The sequence below is a fragment of the Choristoneura fumiferana genome, chromosome 24, assembly GCF_025370935.1.
Source record: "Choristoneura fumiferana chromosome 24, NRCan_CFum_1, whole genome shotgun sequence".
Lineage (NCBI taxonomy): Eukaryota > Metazoa > Arthropoda > Insecta > Lepidoptera > Tortricidae > Choristoneura > Choristoneura fumiferana.
In genome coordinates, this window is record NC_133495.1 from 936,399 (window position 1) to 953,529 (window position 17,131).

The window sequence follows — 17,131 nt, forward strand, 5'->3', positions numbered from 1 at the left end:
ACAGTCAGTGTAAATTTGGGGAACATGAATATGTAAGAATAATAATAAAATAAAAAAAACTTAAATGTTTTGATCTATTACGCTTATTAATTACATAAAAATAATTGTATTTTAGTGAATTCTCTATCTGTAATGTTGTTGTTTAGACTTAATTTTTGTGAACATAGAATAAGTGATGATTGTAACATTGTAAGTCAATTTTGAAAACGGTTTTGATTTTTCTAGTCCACGAGTTTCAAGCGGTCCAACTTTAAGTGTGTGGGCAATTATTGAACTCTACGAGTACCTACATCAAACTCGTAAGGTCAACATTCGGTTGCTCGATGCTTTACAATAAGCTACAATAAGTTTCTTCCTGGATGAGCGCCATCTGTTAATGAATTCCATAACTTTATAGATACACTATTATAATCGCCAGATGTCACTTGTGCGTGTAAAATTTTCAACAGTTTATAAATAAAAATAATATCATAATTCCAAAAAAATTAAAATTACCGTAAATAGGTTACGGTGTATCGAAAATTCGGACTTCTTGTATTGTTAGTCCTACTCTAATATTAATTTTATTCGGATCATTGCATGTCAACAAGACAAAGCAATACTATTAAAAAAGTGAAATGAATTATCAAACACTATCTTTTTTCCTGAAAATGAAACTCAAGTATATATTTTTTACTTTTAAACTAATTAATGAATGGATGCCCTATTATCGGTAAATGTTTCTACGCTACGTTCACCTGTGTAATGCAATGTACTTACCAACTTAGTATTATTTAGATTCCAGTACCTTAAATGTAAGTTTTACGCCACAACACACGGTTTAATCGCGTTAGCAAAATAATATTAATTATTATGAGTTTGTTGCGGATACGAGCTGCTAGAGGTGCCGACTGTTGCCCCATAGTAATTGATACGTAAAGGCCAAACTTATTCACGATAGTTTTGTGTTAAAAACTTACACTTGAGGTAGGTAATGTGTCGCTGACTATACCAAAAGTATTTGTAGTTCACAGATGTGTATGAGAAGGACCACAGGTTTGGAACTCTGTCATGCACCTCCTATATGTTAGGCCTAGTCAGTTAATGCATGGGCCGCGATTTTAGATAAAAATCATCACTGTATAGGTATGTTACTCCATAACCGCATTCCATGCATCAGCTGTCTTTGTCGTTTGGTATAGTCTACGAGCGCAAAAGTATAAGCTCCTTAATCTTTAATCTAAGTGCTAACTGATGCTGGTTCATCGTTTAATAATATATTATAAGTTAAGATTACCATTCTTCATTTTACATTTAGGGGTCAACTGTGGCTGTCACCTTATCCTAATTTTAACAAGTATACTATAAAGACAGCTTCACAAACACGACCCCTCGGCGTTGCATATTCTAAATAAAAAATAGAACAGATATTATATAAAAATGAAATCCTACATATTTAGAGGACACAATAGCTGTAATATAAATTAATTACGCACTCCCTGGTGACAGGGTTTATGCCAACTTTTCGTCTCCACTAAGATCTGTAACTGCCATTTTGTAATTTACTTTAGAACTCATTAATCGTAGGGTAAGCTAGTTGTAACATAAGGTAACATGCACAATAGATACCTAATGCACAAATTAACACATTTTTTGTTGTTGTTCTAGAAACAAATTATCACTATGCCAACCCTTAATACTAAACGTCATTGCACACAGGATTGAGCAGTGGCGTAGCTATCGTATGGCCAGGTGGTGCAGTGCACCAGGGCCCCGGACCCCAGGGGCCCCTCTAACCTAAGCTTTGAAGAGAGAGAAGCATAAAAGAAAAGAGAAAATGAATGTTGTAAGAAGGCTCTAGCCATTTTTTTTTAGGTACTTAAATGTTTTTGAAGGCCAATAAAAGTTCAAGCTACGTGGAAAGAAAGATGATGGCCCGATTTTTTCTCTATGCACCGAGGCCCTTGTCCACCTACCTACGCCACTGGGATTGAGATGAAAATAATACGTAGGTACGCAAATCTGCAAACGTTCGTTACGCATTCAGCTGTCTCTAATTATTTTTGATGAAGTTGAAAACCATTGTTATTAAATTACTGTGTCGAAAAATGATATCTATCACACTAAAGATGCTAATAAGTGTATAGCGAATTAAGGAATGAGATTATCGCACAAAAGTGTATAATTTGTTTCTACATAGTATTATTTAATGTCTCACGACGTGCATCGCTTACTCTAAAGCCAAGAGCTTTATTCGACCAAAGCAATCTACTCTAATCTAGATTTAAATATTCTTACTAACCAAAGTTACATCTCGAGTTAACCGTCTTGATGTATTATGTGATTTATTGAATGTAACTTTTGCTGCCATATTAATGTATTCTATTCTAATTACTGTATCTAGTTCTTCTATTTTTATATTGTGTTATTTAAGCGACATAATGGTATTCAAAACTGATTAAAAAAGTTATGCAATTCGCCATTTTGTATCTCGCTGAAAGGACGTGTGAATTCAACCGGAATCATTCAAACAACTAATCTTGTCGGAAGTAATTTAATACATTAAGGGTCCTTTTAGTGGGTGTTTTACTAACGTCCTTATATTGTGTAAAGTTTGAAAAAAAATGCGATTCAGTATACAAATAGTTTGCAGGATTGCAGCTCTGTGTGCAAGTAGTATTTTTTTTATTATGCTAAATAATTCTTATGAAAAATTGGTTACTCTTGGAGCGTACTATAACCTAACCAAAAAAAATGTGGAAAACGATACTGTCACTTCAAAGTTCAATATCTTAAAACGGCTGAACCGATTTTGATAAAACATGTCTAAGAACCATCGCTAGAAAACCTGTTTTCAAATTAAAATAACCACATTCAAATCGGTACACCGGACCGGACTCCAGAGACATCCGAGGCCCAACCTTACATTAAAAACACACACAGACACACATAGCGGTCAAACTTATAACATTCCTCTTTGCTCGGTGGGTTAGAAATTAGGTACTTCAAAAAACAATAACATACATTTCTTAATAAGTAATAATTCTCCAAATGTTATACTTATGTAATTTTAAATTAAAACATTTTATATTTATATATAATTTTTGTATATCTTATTATCATGTTCTGTTATTTTCGTGTTTTTATGTACAATAAAGAATTTTACAATACAATAAGTACAAAACAGATTTACCGAAGATCAGCGATACTTTTATTGGATGCTCAAACACGACACAGACTAACGAGCATGAACATTTAAGTCAAACTTTTTTTTTAATTAAACATTTTTTAATGTATTCATTTTAATTAATATTACGCTTCCTGCATCTTACTAACTTTACATCTGCGTCGCATTTTTTTCTGCAGTAGTTACCTTGTAGTAGAATTAAGGCGATAATTGAATTTACATACCGCTCCTTGTGGTTTAAATCGAAACTAAAAGTTAATTATTTTAATTAAGGCCTTGGGTTCATTTTCGCAGACCTTCAGTGCCAATGAATTCAAAGGCTAAACTCGTCACAATTAGTTTAGCCATTTCTGCCGCAAGGAGCGCTCGTGTAAAACCTATCAACGCCATCTATATGTTGTAGTTGAAACCACAGGCTGGTCCCTGACTATCTCCTGATATTCTTTTAGTATACAAATATATGTATTGTCATTTCATTACGTAGCAATCAATTTGAAACTAAATTAAGATGTAAAATAATCAATAAGACGATGGTGTAATCAATTGAACTGTTAAAATTATTTATGTATTATGGAAAGTTATGTATTACTTGTCCTGATTAAATTATTGCAAAAAGTTTGATGGTATAATTTTTCTACCAGCGCGGCGGCGTTTTTTTTTAATTTGTATGAAAAAAACGGTGACTCAAATAATAATGACAAATAAATATAAATAATATCACGGTACACTTGACACCAATTGACTAGTCCCAAACTAAGCAAAGCTTTGTACTATGGATTGCCTATACTTGGTTTGGATAAGTATTTAACTAAATGTAAACATCCATCCATCCAATACCCCTGGTGATGCAGATGTTTATGGGCGGTGGTGATCTCTTACCATCAGGAGACCCACTTGCTCGTTTGCCATCCAGTCGAAAAAAAAAAATTAGCGCAAGTATGTTTATAGAACAAATATTCGTATTATTCATACAAATATCTATCATTGTAATACAAACTAGACTAGTTTTCAATACAGATATAATGTAAATGTTTAGATAGTTTATTGGGGGAATTTCAATATGTTTTGTTTACATTAAGTTAAATACCTATCCAAACCAAGTGTAGTATCTACGGATAAACAGTTAAGTATATAGATACATACAAGTATGTTTATCCGAGAACAAATATTCGTATTATTCATACAAATTTCTGGCACGTGAGGTATCCCATCTTAGGGGGGGTTGGCAGCCGGGCAATACCCCTGGTGTTGCAGATGTTTATGGGGGTGGTGATCCTTACCATCAGGAGAACTTGCTCGAAGAAAAAAAAAAAAAAAAAAAAAAAAAACAGTTTTTCTAAACACTGACGACAGGGGGCGCCACCATCAAGGTTTTGCCGCGGTTCGACAAAATCGTAAATCCGGGGCTGATTTAGACCTCAAATTCGTTACACTGTAAAGCGCGGTTACAGTATAAAGCGTAGTATTTATTCAGGACAATATTAGAAATAACGTCATCTATTCCCAGACACTTAGTGCCGGCGTGCGGGTGCAGGTAAAATCCGTCGCACGCGCGTGCAGTTAGCGCTGCTCATACTATTTTTCAATCAATAAATAAAAAAACCTTTATTGCCACAACTTAAAATTAGACATTGTTAAAAAAAAAAAATTTGTTGGAGAAAAACAAAAAGTTGGGACAACGGCTCCCCAGTCTCAGCATATGCTGGGCTTGATTGCCCGGCGCTGGTTTTCAGACTGGTCCCTGTGTAATAAGCGTCCACCCGCTCCGGCAAACCGCGTCAATGAGGGCTATCGTTTTTTGTCTCACTAGATGGCGCACTGTTGCGTGAGGTTTTTAAGTATGGCTTTCAAAGTCTGTTATTACGGGCGTGAAAACAAAGTTTAGATTAAAATCATATTTAACACACCTTAAAACCGTACCATAAAAATTTCGAGCACGTCACAGTGTTGCACAGTCCCCGTTTTGTTAGGAAAAAAGGGAGGACAAAGGTTTCTGAAAGACAAAACTGTCTCAAAACACAGATATTCATTGCCCCGGAACGCATATTTTCCATAATTAATTTCAGATATTGCAAAATATTCACAAAATTATTCTAATTATAAATAAACCCGCGTAGCTCATCCAAAAACTATGAGATTTGACATTTTGGAGACCTCACGCTACACTAGCGCCTCTAGTGGCGAATTCATTCGCGATAGTCCTCATTAGCGCAGGTCCTTAGTGGTTGAAACCCTGCCAGACACTGACAAAAAAATATTAGCTTCGCAGGCAGATAAATTCGGGTGGGGTGAGAGCTAGTAATTCATAAAAAAATACTGTAGTAAAGTTATGATTTATTAATTATAACATTTCACAGCAATTTATAAATAAACACTACACTAATACTTGTCTTGCTCAGCATGACTGGAAAAGACCTTTCTTCTTCATTTCTTCAAATTCCTTCTCAGCATCATAGTTCCTGAAAAGAGGTTTTTTTTTATTATTGCAATCTGCAATCAGTTCATAAACTATGAGCAAGATTTGTTGCATGAAAAATATTATGTAGAGATCGTTTCAAGTATGGCCAGTTAAAAAAATCGGTCAAGTTCGAGTGCGAGCGACTCGCGCATGAAGGGTTTCGCGCCTCCGTACAATGTTTTAAAAACAAATAGTTCAGTAATAATTTTTTGTGCCGTGAGGCACCGGCGTAAGAATGTTGCCACCCCCTTTCTTCCCGTGGGCGCCGTAGAAACCGGCTGAGGGATAATACCAGAAGATGGGCAGCAGCGTCTTCTCGGCGACTCTTACATCATATACTGCGCTCGCCAACCCGCTTGCCAAGCGTGGCGACCCCCCCCCCCCCTCACCCAGGCCCCTGGTCACCGGCAGCCCCGCTAGTCCCGACTACGGTAGCGTTCGTAGTAACGGCGGGGCAAGGGGTGCTAAGAATCCCCGGCAGACACCCGGCTACCTTAACAACCTGGTTAAAGCCGCAGGTTAACGGTGGATGCAGGCCGCTGCCAACCGAAGCAACTGGAGGTCTGTGGGGGAGGCCTATGTCCAACAGTGGACGTCCTACGGCTGAGATGATGATGATGTTATAGCCTAATTTGAATAAAGATAATTTGACTTTGATCAAATTTTAGCTCACAAGTTTATGAATTCAACCGTACAGTCAAAACTTTTTTTATAAAAACCTGTCAAAACATAACAGTTATTATAACACTAATTTGTAGCATTCTTATCTATTGTTACTTGGGTTGGGTTTAAATAATGTTGCATAAAGGGCTATTAGTTTAAAGACATAACCTGACAGTCCACTTAAAGATCCTGTAAACGATTTTGACTGTATATTAAATAGTTTTTGGTATACCTGTAGAACTCAGCATATCGCTTCTTGCGCTCGTTGCCAACCAGCTGTTTGAAGGCAACCCCTGTAATGGCAGCCAGTGTTAGCGAGATGGTGAGGTTGCGCTTGATAGAGGAGTTGAGCAGCCCACGCATTTGGGGCTTGGTCACCGTTGATACTGCCTTGTCTCCGGCCATCTACATTAAAGTCAAATTTAAAATATGATTATTCAATCTTCTTTTATTGAATATCAACAAATCTATCAGCGATTTGCGAAATCCACAAGAATAACCAGATAGTTTTATTTTATATATCAGTATTTAGCTAAAGGAGAAACATAAACTGCATGAGCTAGAAGCACTTAATTGTCTCTTTATTACAAGATATTTGTGTAGATGTTTGATTTGTCTTTGTGTGCGATTTCAAAATACTATCTGACCCATAAGCCTAGTAGGTATTTGCTTTATTATAGCTAGGTATTGACTGTACCTAATAGATATAATAATTACTGAACATCTCCACAATTACTTAGAGTAAAGTTTTAGCATGGGTTGTTTCAGTTGCTTACTTTCTTCGTGAGATAATTTTTAAAAACAGGTAGGTACTTATATTTAAGTTATTCCTAGCTGGCTGGACAGGAAAATAGTGTTAGTGGCCAGTGACATTGTCATTTGGTTAAGAATAAAAATAAGATTAAGAATAAGAATAAAAAAATGGACGTAATTCACCTTAGTGTGCAAAGTTGGTTTGAAGCAATATATAATATAATTCGTAAGCACCTAAAACGCCTGAAAAATCTTATCTTTTCCGCACATCGTGATTATTGACAACCTTCTTACATAATAGTATGCGCATTAAATATTACCTTTCCTACTTCTCACGATGTAGTAAATTGCGAAAAAGTGTAAGAAACATTAAAAATAATTTAATTTAAATAAATTTTTACTTACATTTTCAAGGATTTTCACGAAAATTCACAAGGGCTATGAATTTAACAAGTGCACGAAAGGTACGTTCTCTCACTCAGTTATTATTGTCTCAGAAATTTAGACGTACCCTGATTGGTTTTAAATGCCAATATAACGAAGTTTCAACCAATCACAGACGAGATTGCTTTAACATTTTGACGAGCTGGACGGTAGACGGGCTACTATTAAACTCGAAGTTCGTGTCGTGCGGTCCCTTTGCCTATACTATTTAATACGAGAGCGAGAGGGACGGTACGATACGAACTTCGAGTTTCGAGTTTTATAGTAGCCCAGGGTGTTTGATTCTCGAAAAGTTGCGTTTTGTTTCGACTACTCATGTAGGTTATCAATAGTTTTAATTTATAAGAAAAAGCATCTAAAGGTACATTTATTTTTTACTGTGTTCTTAAGTTTTAATTGTATCACTCTTTTCATGATGTGTACACATAGTTTGAATTGTAAATGATCTCTTGCCTTAATTATTCACATTACTGTACCTTAATGATAAAATTTGCACACGATTTTAAATGAAACAACGAAACTATTTAAAACTAATAATAAATATGCAGTAGATTGACAACAGCATAAAACTGATAAAACGAGCCATTTTACCCGTGACGTTGATATAGCTAATTAATTATAAATATTTAGTTTTCTTGATTTATTTTTATTTATTTGATTGATGTTTTTATTTTTTAGAGATTAAAAATTAAAAAAAAATAAACAGAAACTTTTTTTGTGGCCTAATTGCCTTGGTCTTAGACGATGATTTTACTTTATGCACTAGAGCATAAAAAGTCATTTTATGTCGCCTAGATCCAGCATAAACACGAACTTAACGAGCATAAAGAAGTGAAAACATAATACATACCGCTAATAAATGTACATGTAGGTATTTTTAGTCCATTTGTGTTCGAAATACCGAGAAAATTAAGCGGTCACGATTAAGATGATTAACGCAAAATTTAGCAACTGGATGGGATGAATAAATTATTTGTGGCGTGTTACTTAAAAATAATTGCAAATAAGCAAAAGTAAAAATGAGATATCGTGGGACAAGTGGGACTGAGCGATGGATGCGTGGGGTGGGCGGGTCTGACAAGCGGCAAGCGCAAGCGAAACTCGCAAATCGAAGTTCGTATCGCACCGTCCCTTTCACTCGCGTGTTAAATGATATAAGGATCAGCGGGACGGCAAGATATGAAGTTCGAGTTTTGCACTTCGTGGTATAGGGCCAGAAATTAAAGGCACCACCGACAGCAGCGCAGCCTTGACTAAAGAAAACTTACTTCTCCTCCTTACATTAAAAACTTAATCCTCCCTATATTATCATTGTGTGCGTGCGGCGGGTGCGTGCGTACCGGCGCGCAAACATTTAAGCCGCGCAATGTACTTTTGTTCGTAGTGAGCCTACTTGCCCTCTTTTACTATGTTAACGGTCAGCGCTATACTTACACTATTTATTTTATAGTCATATTCAAATATATTTAGCGGCGCCAAATTGGGCCCACTCTACATACAAAATTACCTATTTCTGGATTCATTTGACGATTGATTGTGCCTAACGCTTATATCTAATACCATTCTTCTAAAATATTTCAAATAATCTCTTAAATTACCCTGATGGTTACGCAAAGTAATTAACGTTGAATTTAATTTCAATTTTTATTTTTTTTTAGTTCTTTTTTTTGTTTTGCTCTATTTGTCGATCCTTGTCTTTTGATTGCTCTTATCTACCACTGACAGGTTGACTGGAAGATATTCCTTCAGGGATCAGTCCGCCTTTATACAAAACACCTTATTTTTGTTTCTGCAACTCTTTTGCGCAATAAAGTGTATAAACAAACAATAAATTTCGGGTGACACTATTTACCGAACGTACAATACCGACATGATTGATGATATTTCGTGTACACGCCCATAGAAACTCTTGTCAAGCGATAAAATTAGCAAACAAAACGGCGACGTTCCCTGACTTATGCCCGTCTAAGTATTTGTTTGCTTTAATTAAATCTTGCAAGTTACTTTAGATCCACTTCCTGTGGTCAGATCCACTTGAAATTTAGTAGAACATGTGGATGTCAATGCAAGTGCAGTCGACATAAAAGCTTGTAAGTATTCAAATGATAACTTAGTTATTTGTTACGGCACTTATTTGCCATTTCAATCGACTAAGCATTTATTTGTTCTAAACTAAAGCGACTATAAAAATGAAATTTTGCAGTTTCCAAGCAAATTATTTTTCACAAATTAGGTTCTTTACTAGTTGTAGGTATTTTAGAATTATTGTTTTATGGTGTCGGTCCTAACACGTAGACACCCTAATAACGGCCTATGAAAGGACTAATAAATACCCAGACATGATGATTCTGATTCTTGAATAAAGGTACAATTAAAACAACAAAATATTTTTTTATCATTTATTAATAAACTAACTTTACAAATTTAATAATAGCAGAACAATAATATTCCTTATTTCTTTTCATTCATAATAATATGATAATAATTCACCATGACTCATCGTACTTTATGAAATATAATTATATGATTTAAAAATAATGTAGAACGACAGTGAAAGCAACTTACAGAGAAATAATGCACAATAAAAAAGGGACAGACGAGTTCATAAACCGCCGGCAGCGCGGCCGGCGCCCGCGCGGCCCGGCCGCCGCACCCACAACACATACTAGAAAAAATATTACAATAACGTAAAGTTAAATTTTATTGTATCAATTCTTTTATTTACTATTTCTGCAATCTATTTACAAGTTATATAATGTTTACATACCAAAACTATACGCTATCTCAAGATGGTGTGACCCCTATCCTATATTTATAGCGTTAAAACTATTTGTATTTCTCTTTTATTTATACTATATATAAATGTATAATATAGATATTTTATCGGCATAAATTACTATCATTAGTCGAAAAAAAACAAAACAAAAAAAGGATAACTATACACCCAATATACAGAGCTAGTTTTGAGGAGTCCATTCACTAAAATTATATGGTACACACTTGCAATTCATGCTTATATATTACAGTATAAGGCTTTGCATTCCTACCGGAGTCGGGCCGAGCCGAGGGGGCGGCCGCTATGTACACGCCAAACCAACCAACTCACAAATAATATTCCAAAACGAGTACTTAACATGTAACATATATTAATTTCCCCATCTATACATAAAAATTTACAAGAGATTGTACACCGGCCAAACCGATTTTAATTATAATAAAAAAACGAAGGAAAACAACGCTTTGCTAAACAACATAGACGTACATGGTCGCCGCCGCCACGCCCACTTCAGCGCTCACGCACACAGCTCCAAACGGCACACGTTAAAGGGCACAATTATCAGGCGATGTATTATTACAATAATTCTAAATATCCTCATTACTCTACACATACTAGGTACGTACTAGACACATTCGTATTGTAGCACTATCTCTCCTGTGGGATCGCATTTAACTTCAAAACAACGGTTGTATGTAAGGATGCAGTAAAAATTATGCTGGTTTGTGTTTACATACTAGCGTAGTGTAAAGCGGTCAAAAAATGTTCCACACTCAACTAAGCGAAGTCACATCCTCGTATTATTGCTTTTTATCGTGTCCCCGAAGACATAGGAACCGAAAACTATACGAATAAGCTATTTGCTCCGTCATGTTCATCACTGTTCCACACTAACTTTAGATAAATTTGTCAGCAAAACGAATTTTGCAAGGTTCAATTTTGATCACCAATTAATTCTACGCTGTATAATGGACTCCTGAATCCTGGTATGGGTAAAAAACTAAAGGCCCTTGCACACTACACTTCTTTCTTGTACACTACAGTGTACAAAACCGTTCTCGTACTGTAGTCATTTTTCTAATCTGGGATGTCAAGACTATACTAACAAGTTACTACATAGGAAGGGCCTTTCTAATGTCTTACCTATACTATACTTTTATATGGATACCCGTGAAATGTAGACACGTACAGTCAAGTGCAAAGATATCGACACGGCTAGTTACAAAAAATATGTATACACGACCGCAATGTTAAGTAGATAAAGTCGTGTATACATAATTTTTGTAACTACGGGCGTGCCGATATCTCTGCACTTGACTGGTCTTACTCAATAAAACTAGTCCTACGAACAAATAATATAAGGAAGCGTAACTCGGAACAAATTCCACACAAAAAGTGTCCATACCTAAAACCAAAACGACTCATGATTCAAATACGAATCAATTTCGATATTGCAAATAGACGTGCTTGTTGATTGGTTAAAATTCAAAAAGAATGCAGGGATTGGTTGGCTCGCGTGATGCAATGTCAGATGACAACCTGACGTTCAAACGGACCACTTCTTACATCTAACGTTTCAATGACGTGTCATAATGTATTGATAATGACAGCTTGTTTTAAGCGATTTGAAGGAAAAGGAGGTTATCAATTCGGTCAAAGTATTAAGAGGGGTGAGGAAACTGTCATTTACGTTATGTGAGCCATAGACTACAGACTTGATTTTGCATAATACTGACCATTTGTAACTAATAATGTATTTGAACATTTTTGAATATAAACCTAATTTTACGACTTTTTACTAGTGGAAAGTGATCCCTGGACATTTTAATTTTGCATTGTTCCCGCACACACACTTTAGGACACACTTTCCATTTTTATAACGCAGTTACGCTTCCTGACTTATTATTTATTCGTAGCTAGCTAGAGTCCGTTTTTTTACCTTTATGCACAGAGGTACCCCTAAACAAATATGAAATCCTGACACATCCAGGAACCCTAATATTAGTACCACGCACTGATGAACATGACATACTACCGTGCGAAAATTCATCACATCATATTTATTCTATTTATTCATATGTTACTAAGTGACTGTTTTATGAAAAGTGTGATAATAAATAACTCTAGCATCTAATTACGCAACTTATTGTTTTAAAATTCAATCTATTATTTACAGTGCAGCATGAAAGCTTAAATGTATGTAAAAAGAAAGTCACTGGTTTCGAAATACCGTCATATTTGGTTTAATTAAAATTTAAAAAAAAACGCTGTCGATAACTGGGAAGGGAGAAATTTGAAAACAATAGGGGGCGTCAAAGTAAAACTCGTTTAGTATACTGGAAGCCCTAACAGACAAACTGTTGAAACACTCAGTCGCGATTATTATCATTTCACTAAGAAATTATCCATCAAGTATCGTTTCACATTTAAATTACAATTATTGGTCGTGAATTCACTTAAATATTACGCTAACGTTACATCGTATTCGTAATAGCGGCCTGAGTTTTGCGCGGGAAAACGCCATCATGTTGTGGCGGCGTTCGCTCGCGCCGGGTTCGAATTTTTCACTTCAACGGTGCCTGAGAGAGCTGTGGCGCACTCAATACATAATTTTACTTCCTACGAGTCCATTTTAAATAATAAGAAATAAAGAACAGGTAAAATACGCCTACAGAATTCATTATTCGGATAACAATGAAAAGAATGTCAATTCAACTAGAAAAAATGTCACTACAATTATCATAAGTTCACTCTGGTTGAAATATATTGTTTACTCGATAAAACAATTTATTACTATCAAGGCATATGGGCTACTAAATTCATTGTCAGCATCCCAAGTCTATGGACCAAAGGTAAAACGAGTCGTCCAGTGTTGAAGCGTAAATCGAACAGAGCGACAGCGAACGCCGTTAAAAGTTCTCAATTCAATTCATTTAAACTGGTAAAAAAGCAGTAGTAAAATATTTGATTTACGGATAACTTCATTTTCCTAAAACATTATCTAAACCTAATTTAGAGTATTAACTGGACGCTGTTTTGCAATACTGAGTCAACCCACTGTCATTTTGCAATACAATGTCAACTGTTAAAATTATTTTCCAAGGGTTGACATTGTATTGCAGAATTAATCAGGGTTGGCACACTGTTGAATAACAGCGTCCACTGTCACTGGCGCTGTCATGGCGCTTTACCGCCAAAACGAGAATTACAAACTAGAGCGTGGCGCCCGTCGCGACGGCGTCACAAGTTACGTGCAAAAACGTATGAAAATATGTTTTAAAACTTTATGCATTTAATTCATTTTATATCTCTCGGTTATTTATCCTATTACACGCAAAAACACGAAATCACGCCAGTCTGTGACTTATGCCGATGGCCACTTTTCGTGTCTTTGGGTATATAACAATGTGCCTATAGTCGAGTGTTCTTTGTACAATAATGATACATCTCTATTCGCTAAACTAAGGCTCCCGCGATTGGCTTCTCCACAGAGATGCGCTAGCGAGCTTGCCGCCACGAAGCTGCCGCCACCTGATCGCATCCTCTTAGCTCTCATGGCGTCAAACAAGCTTCAAAACAGACACTTAAAATTACTCCAAAGAAATTAAGTTACACTTAAAACGTCGAGTGCATTATAGTGAATGGTAACATGATTTGTTCACTAAATAAAAACGCGTAAAAATAATACACCGGCCGTCCGCGATTTCAATTGATTTAAAATGCGGTAAACGTCTAAAAAACGCGCCACGGTCGGCGCTCCTCATCTGGTATTAAAAAAACGTCTTATCAACACTAAATTACACCTACCTCTTCACCGCGAATCGTTATTATTGCAGGGTTTCTATCAACAATATAAATTTTACCGAACTACACTCGCGCCTACATTAACTCTCTCTATGACCGATGTTAATTCAAGTGTAACGAAGTTAAATTTGAGATTCGCGAAATCAAAACGTAAAAATCACGCATGGATTAAGGGCAGATAAAGTAGAAAATTTGGAAAAATATGACAAACAGCAAACATTGTGAAATTCAACTTCTAAACTAATACACTGCCAATCACTCGTCTACTCGCACTTCGAAGGCACGCTGTCTACGCATAACGATATCCGGACAAATTTGAACATACATATTGCAAAAATTCAAGAGTGGCTCATTTATATCGTGTAGAAGTTCCACCCGATGTGGCAGGTACGTTTGATTCACAGCTGACGCAAGGCAAACGGCGACACGACACTAAAGTGCACTTATTATCCGCAGGGATATTGACGCTTCAGTACAATACACTTTTCACTCTTTTGTACATTACCTAGGCATTTTTCCGCTATGCTATCTGAAGCTTGCAACTAATATGTAGTACAAGGATTCTGATTTCCATTTGATTTAGACTGGCTTTTAGAGACGGCACTGCAGCTTGTCGTTTCTTGAATCTTCTATACACCTCAGTTTTGATCTATAGAGACTGAAGCTTGATTGCTAGGCGTGGAGTCCGTATGCGAGTGTGGCCGGTTTGAGAGCGGTTGCTACCTCGGGCTGGGGGGTGCGGGCGGTTGCGGGGGCGGCGAGGAGGGCGCGGGTCATTCGAGCGGGAACAGCAGTCGCAGCGGCGGCGGCGCGGGCCGGGGCTCCGCGCGGCGCCGGCGTCACTTGCCGTCGCGCGACGTGCGCCGCCGACGGACCGCGCCCGCCGTCGGTGTGGGGCCCTCGCCTACTGAAACGATTATGCTTATTTTAATGAAAGTTATTTAAGGTACGCTACTACTAGCTATACGCGAAAGCTGAGTTTTGAGAAATTTTTGCACTGCCAAACGTGATTGAACTTGGATCAAGTTTTTATACTTGCCTTTCAGTTACATAACATCAATTAAATTGCTTATGACCTAGACTATCGATATTCAAATAGAAATAATGTAAGTTTTTTTTTTCAAAATGACCTGGGGCCTATTGCATAATAAAGTACTAACTAATACTATTAGTGATTTTGGTCGTAACTTGTACTTTTATGTTGCATAATAAAATACAAGAAGTAAAAATACAATACAAGTGAATAAGTACAAGCTAATAATATTAGTGATTTTGGTTGTAACTTGTAAATTATTGTTGCATGATAAAATACGAATTATAAAATACAAGTAAAAAAATATGAGCTCTAATAATTAATACATATTATAAGTGCATTTTATTAGTTTTTGTTGCATTACGAGTCTAAAACTTCAAATTATTAGTGGTAACTTGTATTTATTACTATGTGCCAGAGGACCATGGTAATTTTGAATTACAAGTGATTTAGTTAAGGCCTAGGCCCGATTTCACGAAGCTACAAGTTACAATTTACAAGCGGTAATCTCTTTTCAACGCATACTGTTAAACAAAGACCACCGCTTGTAAATTGTAACTTGTAGCTTCGTGAAATAGGGCACTGATCGACGAAAAATGTTTAATATTTTGCATTTATCCGACGATGATGATGATGAATATCTCTTATAACCCGACACCAAAAGGTTTATAAGGACAGGATCAACTTTTAGAAAAAACATTCATTTTATTAATTAATATTTTTTAACAATTGATGAAATTTCATTATTTTTACTACTAATGTACACTTAAAAATATATATTAGGACCATCAATATTATGATTATTCCTGATCTGTATACGCGGTATTAGTATTATTCTCATTGTCGGGTGTACCTACCTATTTTCTGAAATAAACATAGCTAGTGTAAATTGCTTCAAATTACTTCCCAAGCCATTTTCGCAGTTAGACATTTCGGAAAAAGTTTTATCGTTGACGTTACAGTTCCCGCCAAAATTTTATTTTTTTTCTTGCAATATTCACACATGGGCAAAGGTTTACGTCACTCAGCCAACTTAGTTACTTGTAATTTTGAGTTTTGCTAATAATATTAGTAGGCTTTTTACAAGTTATCAAAAATATGTTATGCAACAAAACTTATTAGTACTTGTAAATAATGATGAATTCGCTTGTAACTTTCACGAAATTATTAGTTATATATGCAACACAATTTTCTAATATAATTAGTGAAAACACAAAATAATTATGCAACACGAAAATATTGACTAGTAACTTGTAAATTATTGACTAGTAACTTGTACAGTCAGCGTCATATAGTACGTAGCAGTCCAGATCACCAAATACTTGGAAACATCCAAATAGTCATTAACATTGACCCAACCAAAGCAATCACATTGCTCAGGACATCCACCGTGTACTTCGATCACCGTGTACAAATAAATCGGAGCACGCACATCACCACTGGTAGCGTAGCAGCCATAATATCCAAAAGTATGGGACACACTAGAAAACTGAGCTTTATTAAGGTTTAAGGTTTAATCTCGAGTCTCGGGTCTCGAGTTGAGTGCGAAATAAATTAACACGTCATATCGACTTTTTGTTTTTGACAATCACCGAAAAGAGTACCAACTTGTCAGTGATAGTTCCGTCTCTTTTATTTGGAGCCTGACGGCTTTTTCACATTTTTATTTACATTGTCAGAAGTTCGGATTAACGGATTTCCTTTTAAATATGGCTTGAATTGTCCAGTATAATTACATTATAAAAGAGTTTTTATTTAATTAAAAAGGTAATGACATGTGCATACCAAGAGACTGAAAATGGAACACCGTTCACATTGTATTAAAGATGACTAGCTAACTGGATCAGTGGACCTTACATGGTATGTAATAAAGTCAATTTTCCTGTGGTGTCCCATACTTTTGGATACTTTGGCTGCTACGGTACTAATGTCGGCTTGAATGTATAATACGATGGATGTCTCGAACAATTTGACCGCTTTGACTGAGTCACTGGTAATGACTATTTTGTATGTTTCCAAGTATTTGGTGATCTT

General features: G+C 36.0%; 2 protein-coding genes across 2 annotated transcripts in view; both read right to left on the minus strand.

Moving 5' to 3' along the window:
- Positions 1–5,488: 5,488 nt before the first annotated feature.
- On the minus strand, positions 5,489–7,556 carry LOC141441800 (cytochrome c oxidase subunit 6C-like). Its single transcript, XM_074106670.1, has 3 exons — positions 7,446–7,556; positions 6,520–6,692; positions 5,489–5,625 (listed from the first exon to the last, which is right to left on the minus strand). Exons 2-3 carry the CDS (start codon positions 6,690–6,692, stop codon positions 5,562–5,564), a joined length of 237 nt encoding a protein of 78 aa, XP_073962771.1. The 5' UTR covers positions 7,446–7,556; the 3' UTR covers positions 5,489–5,561.
- Positions 7,557–9,869: 2,313 nt separating this feature from the next.
- The window catches only part of LOC141441893 (uncharacterized), a 28,421-nt gene continuing 21,159 nt past the window's right edge, over positions 9,870–17,131 (minus strand). The window contains exon 11 of the mRNA XM_074106786.1: positions 9,870–14,971. Coding sequence (XP_073962887.1) covers positions 14,904–14,971 — 68 coding nt within the window. The 3' untranslated portion in view covers positions 9,870–14,903. The remainder of the gene's footprint in view (positions 14,972–17,131) is intronic.

Excerpts from the sequence above, each read along its gene's own strand:
- LOC141441800 (XM_074106670.1), bottom strand. The coding sequence starts at position 6,692 with ATGGCCGGAGACAAGGCAGTATCAACGGTGACCAAGCCCCAAATGCGT. Across the intron at positions 5,626-6,519 it reads CGATATGCTGAGTTCTACAG|GAACTATGATGCTGAGAAGG; the intron begins GTATACCAAAAA and ends ACCTCTTTTCAG.